The sequence below is a fragment of the Nematolebias whitei genome, chromosome 14, assembly GCF_014905685.2.
Source record: "Nematolebias whitei isolate Nwh7 chromosome 14, NemWhi1, whole genome shotgun sequence".
NCBI lineage: Eukaryota > Metazoa > Chordata > Actinopteri > Cyprinodontiformes > Rivulidae > Nematolebias > Nematolebias whitei.
Genome location: NC_056511.1, coordinates 16,588,766 through 16,599,470, shown reverse-complemented (window position 1 = coordinate 16,599,470; position 10,705 = coordinate 16,588,766). Strand labels below are relative to the sequence as shown.

At 38.8% G+C, this 10,705-nt stretch overlaps 1 protein-coding gene across 1 annotated transcript; it reads left to right on the top strand.

Annotated features, from left to right (window-relative positions):
* The first annotated feature begins 121 nt into the window (after positions 1-121).
* Positions 122-7,163, top strand: ca4c (carbonic anhydrase IV c). Its single transcript, XM_037687332.1, has 8 exons — positions 122-176; positions 1,766-1,810; positions 3,609-3,773; positions 3,879-4,024; positions 6,155-6,247; positions 6,332-6,398; positions 6,534-6,697; positions 6,975-7,163. The coding sequence occupies exons 1-8, from the start codon at positions 122-124 to the stop codon at positions 7,161-7,163; spliced, it is 924 nt and encodes a 307-aa protein (XP_037543260.1).
* Positions 7,164-10,705: the final 3,542 nt, after the last annotated feature.

Sequence of the window (10,705 nt, the reverse complement as noted above, 5' to 3'; positions counted from 1 at the left end):
CTCATACACACTTTTAATCACTCTGCTGACCTTCTCCCTCCCTCCCTGAATTGCTGCTCCGAGTCGGCAGGGGACAGTTAGTCCATGAGGACCTCCTTGAGTCCCTTCGCTGCTCCCAGTCATGGGTTTTTGTCTCTACCTCCTGACTCTGCTTCTTCTGCTCTGTCTGTGCACAGGTAGGTCACACACCACTGATAGCTGTGTTGGGTTTTGTTTATCATTCAAAGAGGTCAATAAGACAATAGGAACTCATTAATGTGACTAATAATGCCTGAAGTTAGTTAATTAATGGTTGCTCACCTGTGGAAGACACAGGCTTTAAGATCATTAACCAAAGTGGAGACGTGGAAGAATTAACACACAAGATTTGCTTTGGTCTTGTATCCTATGGATTAAATAATCAATTTGGAAATATTTAAAACAATACTAACTTTTCCCAGCCAGCAGGTTACAGGGTGTGTAACTCAAAAATGTGATCTAGGATTACAGATTTCAACACGTTTTGAGGATTTTAATGAAAAAAAAATAAACTGCTTATCAGGATAGCTGAAAAAAAAAAAGATAAATGTCAAAATATTCAGAAAAGGGACATTTTTATTGTTGCTTGCTCAGAAATATTTGTCAAAACTCAGTTATTGGTGGCTTGTGGTGTTGATTTACTATTTGTAAAAAGAACAATTTACAAAACAACTCTTTAAAATCTAAAATTCACAGATTTAAGTTGTAAATTTATTTCAGAGTGGGTGAGAATAACATGAAAACGGCTTCGGGAGGGGGTAAAGCTTATGTAACTTGTTTTTTTTTTCTAACTGTGTACCTCAGCTGTTTGAGCCAGGTGGAGTAAAGCCAGCCTCCACCTGGCCTTTGTTCTCACCTGGTGAGAACTGCTGTCCCCTGTTCAAAGGACGGCATTGTTGGAAACAGCTGGCCTAATCTGTATTCCTATATTAGCTAAATGGTCCTCTGGCAGCTTTCATTCCCACCACAGAGTCAGACCCCAGAGGTTCGTTCACACCAGCGACACAATACACACCTGCAGCAGCACACTGCGTGACATCATCAGCACCTGATGGAGCAGCAAGTTCAATGCACCTGATCCACTTTACACTGAACATAATCAGTGAAATGACAACTGAATGTAAACTCAATTTTAAAATAATAGCTTTTACTTTATTTTGTTAAATAAATACGCCAGATTTTTTTGACGTGTACTTTGCTCATCCATTTTAGCCATTTTTTTTTTCCTTCTCTGTAAGCATCTGAAAGAGTGATGGGCTGAAATGCTGAGCTGTGTAAATCAACAAAGAGTTTTGATGTATTTAATGTTAGTTCACAGTTTGATGTCTAATTCTTAAATTTATTTCTGTTTAATCATTTTATTGACTTTAAAGGAATGGTTCAAATGTTTTTACGTGGGGGTCGGTGGAGGTTAATATTTTTTCTGATGTAGATAGCTCTTTAAACAACCTCAGTTTAGAGAAATAGTTTATTTCTGACTTGATTGTCTGAGTGAGACCAAGACCAAAGAGGATTGTTGCCATCTTGAAATTCTAATCTAAAAAAATTAACAGTGGTTCACACACAAATGCTACTAGACAAAAGAAAAGTAAAATAGCATCAACAGAGAGTGAACGTGAACTCATTTATTAGTAATTTATTAGCTACAGAAAGATGCTTGTTTGGCACAAATAAAAACATTTCTTAGACAGAACTGCAACGCTGTATATGTCTGCTGATCTAAACCAAGTTGTGCTTTCTCCTTCAGCTCAGTGGTGTTACCAGAAACAGAACTGTGATGACACGTGTGAAGGTAAGACCAGGTGATGATCCCATTAAGAGTTTTAAGGGACAAAGTCAAACTTAAAATAAAGCGCAAATAGCCTAAAACCTAAACATTAATATTTGTTTAACCCAAGCGTCAAAACAGAGATTACTTAAAGCTGAAATAATTAGATCCTTGAAATTAAACTGTATTAGCTGTGGAAAAAAGAGACACTACAACATTGAGTATTTTATAAATAACTACAGTGAAATATTACTGGATTCTTGTTTTCAGGATAGCTGTTTGATGCACATCTGTCGCTTTTGTAGCAGCACCAAGTTCCTAAAATGATCTGAAAAGATACATGAGCAAAATTAAATGGCTGCATTGAAGCGTTTAGAGATGGAAAATAAAGCCAAACATTTGTCTTAGCAGAAGAAACCAAAAATAGAAGTATAGAGGGAGTTGATCATAAATCTGTCTCAAATTAAAGCCGTATGTTATATGTGTTCAGTGGATGGGAAGATGTTCACTGATGTGTTTGTTAATCATCATAACTGGGGACTGCCTAGAAAGGCAGCCACCTATTATTATCCACCTGACAAGGGTCTTGCTCTTCTATCAACCTTCATGCGGCCCGAACCACAATGCGTGCCCCCACAAATGTTATATCTAAACGACCAGCTCGGCACCGTGATGTGTGCTGTTACTTTTGTTGGCATTTTGAGTTACCATGTTCACGTAGGTTGCAAACAAAGACACAATTTTTCTCAATGACTCATATAAACACATATAAAACGCATGTAAAATGTGTGGGAGTAGACATTGCAGTTCGGGTGCATTAAAGATGAAAGAAGAATTCTTTTCGTATGTGGCTGCCCAGGCAGTCCCCAAATTATTGTATTGTTCAGATTTTAAATTCATATAATTACATAAAACTGGGCAGAAATACTGTTTAGACTAGTATATTCTACTGTAGTTATCAATTTAAATATTATTCAAATTAATGTTCTTTTGGTCAATGCTACAAAGACCCAGACAGACTGAAGACCTGCATGTGGCCCCAGAACCACAGACTGGAGACCCCTGAGTTGGACAAAAGAGACAAGTGCTGGAAAAATGAGTCTGAATGAGCAGCTCTGTCATCCATCCATCCATTTTCTTTACCCGCTTATTCCATTTTGGGTCACGGGGGTCGCTGGTGCCCATGTCCAGCAATCACTGTGCGAGGGGCGGGGTACACCCTGGACGGGTCGCAAGTCCATCACAGGGCCACATAGAGACAAACGAGACAAACAAACATTCACTCTCTCACTCACACCTAGGGACCATTTAGAGTTACCAATCAGCCTAACATGCATGTTTTTGGACTGTTGGAGGAAACCGGAGTACCCGGAGAAAACAGCTCTGTCATGAAAAAAGTAAAAAACATACATTTTTGCCACAACTGAGATGGAAAAAACGAGTCCATATAGACACTATATAGCCATTCCAATAACTAAAATGGCATATAATCTTCCAATCAACCTTTAAATCCCCATATTCTAACAGGTATGTCTTCAGCAGTGATGGCATAGTTACATTGAAAAAGTAACTTAATTAAGTTACTGATTAGTCCATGAAAAAAGTAACTTAGTTAAGTTACTGATTACTTGATTTGGAAAGTAACCAAGTTAGTTACTTTATTAGTTACTTTTTGTGTCTGTGTGAATGATGTGTGAATGATGTGTGAATGATGTGCTCCTGCGAATCCCCCTAAAATAACATACAATCATACCCATTGTGACTCTTTTTTCTAGCATGTCACAAATAACTGTTAAAATTTGTTGTTCTTTGTTTTGTTTAGATCCAAGCCGTTGGGTTGTGCAGTTTCCCAGATGCGGAGGATCACACCAGTCTCCAGTTAACATCATCACCAGGAAAGTGCAGGTCAATAGTTCCCTGCCTCCTTTTAACTTCACTGGACACACCAACAAAATCAACATTACAGTGAAAAATACTGGCCACTATGGTAATAAAAACACAGCAGACTGACCTGATCTCCTCTTCAGACGTTGTCTTCTTACCTGTAGAACACCTGGCTGATTCAGACCGTGTCTCTTTTTTAATCTTGCAGCTCACTTTGGTCTGCCACAGTCGGTAGGACTAACTAGAGGAGGTCTGCCAGGTCACTACAGAGCATCCCACTTTCACTTCCACTGGGGAGGGAGTGGGAGACCAGGATCAGAGCACACCATTGATGGAGAAAGATTTCCCATGGAGGTACAGGACCTTACATCTGACTGAAAACATGAAAGTGTTGCAGAACAGGCTCTTGTAAAGTGGGACAGATTGTACATCTTTTATCTATTTCTTTTATTTATATATTTTTAATTTTTTCATTTCATTTACCCGGTTAGCCTTCCTTCTGTGCATCAGCATTTATGTCCAGATTCCATCCATCCATTTTCCTCCACTTGATCCTGGCAGGGGCCAGCAGCTTGAGCAGGGAGGCCCAGACATCTCTCTCCCCAGCCACCTCTTCCAGCTCTTCTGGGAGGATTCCAAGGTATTTCCAGGCTAGCCAAGAGACATAGTCTCTCCAGCATGTCCCGGGTCTTCTCCAGGGTCCCCTTCCAGTTGAACATGCTTAAAGCACCTCCCTATGGAGGCACTCAGGGGGCATCCTTAGATGCCCGAACCACCTCAACTGGCTCCTCTTGATGTGGAGAACCAGCAGTTCTATTCTAAGTCTCTCCCGGATAACTGAACTTCTCACCCTAGCTTTACGGGAGAGTCCAGCTACCCTGCGGTAGAAACTAATTTCAAACGCCTGTATCTTCAATCTTGTTCTTTCGATCAGTACCCAAAGGTTGTGACCATAGGTGAGGGTAGGAACATATACTGATCAGTAAATGAGCTTTGTCTTACAGCTCAGCTCCCCCTTCACCAAAACAGGCCAGCAGAGAGTCCTCAATACTTCAGGAGCTTTACTAATCTGTATGTCAATCTCACGCTCCGTTCTTCCCTCACTTGTGAACAAAATCCTGAGATACTTGAACTCCTCCACTTGAGGCAGAACCTCACCCTCGACCCAAAGAGAACAGTCCACCCTTTTCCGACTGAGGACCATGGCCTCGGATTTGGAGGTGCTGTTCCTCATCCCAGCTGCTTCAAACTATACTGCAAACCGCTCCAGTGAGAGCTGAGGATCACAGCACGATGATGCCAACCAGACCACATCATCTGCAAATAGCAGAGATAGAATCCTGAGGTCACTGAACTGGACTTCCTCCACCCCCTGGCTGCACAGAGAAATTCTGTCCATAAACCTTAAGAACAGAATCAATAACAACAGGCAGCCCTGGTGTAGTCCAACTCCCACCCTGAAGGGATCTGACTAACTACCGACAATGCAAACCAAACTTTTGCACCGCTTGTAAAGGGACTGAATGACTCGTAAAAACAGACCTAATCCTTGCGTAACACCTCCATAGCATTTTTCACGTCCACAAAACACATGTAGACTGGCTGGGAAAACTCCCACACTCCCTTGAGAACCCTAGTGAGGGTATAAAGCTGATCCAGTGTTTCTTGGCCAGGACAGAACCCGCATTGTTCCTCCTGAATCTGAGATTCGACCATCGATCGGACTCGCTTCTCCAGTACCCCTGAATAGACCTTATCAGGGACGCTAAGGAGAGTGATGCCCATATAATTGGAGCACACCTTCCAATCCCTCTTTTTGAAGAGGAAAACCACCACCCAGTCTGCCAATCCAGTGGCATTGCCCTTGATGTCCACGTGATGTTGCAATGGCATCAACTAAGACAGCCCAGCAACACTGGCTCCCCACAACTTGATGATTCCTTCTTTCAGCTCTTGGTATTCCTCAAGCTTCACGTGCTCCTTCTTTCTTATGTTGAAGTCACTTGAGATTGCTACATCCATCACCACAGTCTTCTTCAATAGCTTATCAATAATGTATGGTTGGTTATACATCTAGGCCTTCATGTATTTTTTTTTCAAAGTACAATAGTTCTCCAGGCTTTCTTAAGGTCATTGACTGCTTCAATTTCTCACTTCCTAATTTACAGCAAAACTGAATACAGAATGGCAATCATAAAATAAAGAGTAGATCATTCAGGTCAGGACAGGAGATTCAGGTCTTTTTTGTAAATAAAGTCCCTGAGGCTTAATGGGATTAACCTGTATACTGTAAATAAAGATTGAATGAAAAGACCATTTGAATGTACAGCATTTACAGGGAATTTTAATTAAAAGACAAAAACTGATTACCAGTAAGAATGGAAAATTAAAGTATGTGTTGGAAACAACAGGTCTGTGTTATATTCTACGAGGTGTAGCATTGATCTTACATATTTGAAGCTCTTATTCCTTTTTTTTATCCAGCTTCACATAGTCCATATCAAAGAGCCATACCACTCTCTGGCAGAAGCAGAACATGACACAGCAGGTATAGCTCTGCTTGCCTTCCTGTTTGAGGTAAGACATGGTTTCAAATTTATGACTTCACAAGGACTGATAAAATATGCATAACCATTAAAGATGTCTATGGTGCTCTTATAGGAAACAGCAGCTGATCATCCACATTTGGACACAATAATATATGCGCTGGGTCAGGTAAAAAACAATGGTGTGTATTTTACTTTTGCAACATTTGGCACGAGTAACATCAGTATGAGTTTAGAGTATGGAGCTTGAATCTGTTGAAATTGTAAAATGTGCTAACCTTAGTTTATTTGGTTTACTTCTCTTTTGTTGTGTCAAGGCAGCAACATGGTGATCCCAAACTTCAGACTCAGCGACATCATTCCAGCAGCCAAAGACCTTCACAGTTACTATCGCTATGTGGGCTCCATGACCACTCCAGGATGTGAGCAGGCAGTTGACTGGACAGTGTTTCATAGGATGCTGTCCATCAGCAGTCGACAGGTGAAAAAACTTCAAATGTTTTAACACCCCCCACCCCCACCCCATCAAATGATTAACCAGATTGCTAGTATATATTTAAGACACATGGAAATTGCAATTAATTTGTTAAAAATCTTTTGACTTCCACCTAGGGTTTACATGATGACAAAAATTTCATACTGAACGTGCTACTGTTTTTGATGGACAATTTTTGTTATACTCTATAAGCAAAAATATTACTTTTATACCCTCACTGTCTTCATTGATTTCTCTTGTCAATTTTCTCTCTCCACTTCAGCTAAATGCAATAGTTGAACAGTGTCGGTTTTGGACAGGACAACCCATGACAGACATCTACAGACCCACACAGCCCCTGGAGGGCAGGATTGTGTACAGCTCCAAGTCGAGCACATCTCAGAAGAGTCTGATTCATATGTGGATTAAAGTTTTATCAGTGATTCTCATGATAATGACTCTAATAAACTAATATAGAAATTGAACATGTGATTTAGGCACCAAAGATAAAAGATAATATAGGTAAGTCAATGTAATCAGTGTGTCATGGTAAAAACAAGAAGTCAACCAGGAAAAGAAAAATCCACTTAGTGTATTTGATGAGTATTATTGAATTATTTTTAATCAAGCAAAAATCTCGAGGTGTTCTCTACATCTAATAAAAAAACATAACAAAGTCAAAATAATCTAGCTGTAAAATACCAGCAGTTTCAAGAAAAGTGAATGTAAATTATCGAACATTCTTGTGTGGGAAAATTGTCTTTACTGATTTTTTTTTACCGACTTCTTTGATTGTCTGAGTTTTTCCTCTAACAACACCATAACATTTGTTTCATATATATATATATATATATATATATATATATATATATATATATATAGCATCAGTCCATGTGCTCCTACATGCTAAACAACTATTATTAGTATGCACAATCTCACTGTATTTCGGTACAGTGATAATAAAGCTTATTCTGATTAGCATACTAATACAATTTCTTTTGAATATTAGTTTGAATTTAAGCGTACCAGATAATATTAGCACGCTATTATTTTTCTCTGATGCCAGTCAAAGATTTTTGTGTGCGAGCTAATATTAGTTTGCTAGTATTACATTTTTTAACATTAGTGTACCACTTTGAGTTTCTGCTAAGTCTAGCATGCTAATGACACATGCTGATAATAATTTTCCTTAATATCAGCATATCACATTAATCTTAGCATGCTAACATTATTTTTGTTTATCATGAGCATTTTGTCAGGCTGCTTGGATGGCTTTAGCATTTAGTTCAATGTGTTGTTTTGTAGCTTTCCACAACTTATAATGTGTAGTTCTAAAACTTTGTCTTTAAATAGTAAAAATTTGGAATTTTCAATCTGAATTAACATACAGCACAGTTTCTTTATAAGTTTGAATATCATTGCATAATGCATAAAGTTTATAGAATTTTTTTTAACCTCAGTTTAGGTGTAGCTTTATGCTAACTTCAATAATGTTTAAGTCTATACAGACTACCGTTGTAGCCTGATAATTAAAAAAAACTGAACATTTAGTTTATATTATTTTCTGACACCTGTTTGTACTGACTATTGAACAAAGTGCCAGATCTGTAAAACATTTCTTAAATGTACAGTATTTTTGATATTCGGGGAAATCAAAATAAGTTGTACGCAAACAGTCTGGGATTTTCTGCAAATCCAACAGCTTCTCTCCATTTCTCTCTACTATGACGTGATGATGCTGTTCAAGCTCCTGCTGCATTGCTTTGTCATGTGATCAACTTGAATGAATGAAAACTGGGAAGATGAGTGACGGCAGACTTGAAACAGTCAACAATAAATTAACAGTACTAACCATATGTGTGTCTTTGTTAGATCATTCTTGTGGCTAATTTTACATTAAAATTGTACTAACACAACAGTCTATGGATTGTTTCAATTAAAAATAATTTAACATTAATTGTATCTGCAAGTAAATACTTGGTTTACACACTACATTTTAAATAAATACCCTTAATCATGAACTTCTGCTGAACCCCATGACTACATACTGGCTACAAATGACAGCAGAAATGTGGCTTTATTATTAACAAGCTTCAAAATGTTGATCATTCCTTGTAGATAGTTTATCTCGATCACTTGTCACTCATCAGGGAGAACACTCTGGGTCAGCCTAACCAAAACCCAAGGCTCCAGCCCGACTTCATGGAGTCTGTAATTCCTGTCCACGTAGACTCACTGATAACACGTTTTATTTCTAGAAATTTCCTTTTCATATTTGACGGTGATAAGACCTTCCATGCATATCATATCCTAAGTCAGTAGTTCTCAAACTGTGGTCCCCGAACACCCAGGGGTCCGTGAGCCGGTATGGAGGTCCATCATGATTCTGTTCAATTTTATGTAATAATTTGAAAAAGTGGCAATACATTTATGTTCATTATGTGAACAGGTAAAGTTTTAAAGTAGGTTTTGATACTGTTTTCTCAAAACTGTAATTTTTGGGAGTTGAAATTAAAAATTTTGGTAATTAAGTTTGTCTTGAACGAAAAATAACCCATGTTTAAAAGTATAAAACCTGTATTAACCCTATTAAAAAAACAAGTATCGAGTATTTGTTACACAAATATTTTCATTGCATTAAAGAGACAAATTGTAGAAAATTATTTAATAAACATGAGGGTTATGAGGGGATCCCTAAAACTTTTTCTCCCCTGTAAGGGGTCTCTGAACCCAAAAACTTTGAGAACCCCTGTCCTAAGTTATTACTGATAATATAACTATTGATATAACAAAAACACGTTCTGCTTTGGCCTAAAAATGGTTACTTCAATGCAAATAATCATCCTCAAAAGGAAAGTCTGTAACGTCACTTAATTTTTTATTTTTTTGCCAGCCATTAAAACGGATTGCGTAAATCTAACAAAGTAAAGTCTGGTCCTCTGGACGGATTCTTCTTGTTGAAATGCCGGCAAAAACAGTAATATGGTGTACGCTGTTCAGTGTCAGGAGGGCTGTGATCAGTCTTACATCGGGGGAAACTAAACAGCCACTAGCCAAAAGGATGGTCCAACACAGAAGAGCAACACCATCAGGCCAGGACTCTGCGGTCTACACTCATCTCCAGGCCAGCGGTCACTCTTTCAGGGATGAAGATATTCACATCCTGGACAGAGAGGAACGATGGTTTGAGAGAGGAGTAAAGGAGGCCATCTTTGTGAAAAGAAATCGTCCATCATTAAACAGGGGTGGAGGCCTCAGGGTTCAACTGTCCCCCTCTTACAATGCTGTTATTACTAGCATCACTCAGCCTTCTGTGAATAGCAAGCAGCCATCAGGGCATTACCAATCAATTGTTAGGCTAATGGTCCTTCTTTATCATGTGAACAGCTAGTTTTGGATGTCACCAGCAAACTGTTTGATCCACTATGAGAAGATGCTGTTTATAAGACTGAGTTTATTGCAGCTCCTCAGACTGAAGAAGTCTTTTGGGTAAAAGATGAAACGTTTCAGCAAAGAAGAATCCGTCCACAGGACCTGACTTTCCTTTGCTATATTTTTCTACATGGATTACTGAGCAAGCATCAGGATACAGTAGTCCCTCGCTACTTCACGGTTTATTTATCGCCGACTCGCTCCATCGCAGCTTGTCAAAATAAGATTGGACATGACACACAATTGGCTGATTGATGGATGAGCCACACGATAGGCATGGGATTTTTATTTAAAATAAATTATTTTAATTATTTAGCACCTCCTGCAGCTTTGTGCAGCCCATACTGCTGCAGGATAAACTTCCTGCTGCAGCTGATCAGCGTGCAGGGCGGAGAAGTGGGCGTGGCCAAGAGCACTTGCAGGTAGCAAAGAGCAGAGGAGGCAGGGAGCTAAAATCATGACATTCTGATTTCTTTCAGAGCATTTAGAGTTTCATTGTTTAGAATATTACAAGAGTGTGGGAAGGCTTTAAAATGCCTTCGTATATATATATATATATATATATATACATATATATATATA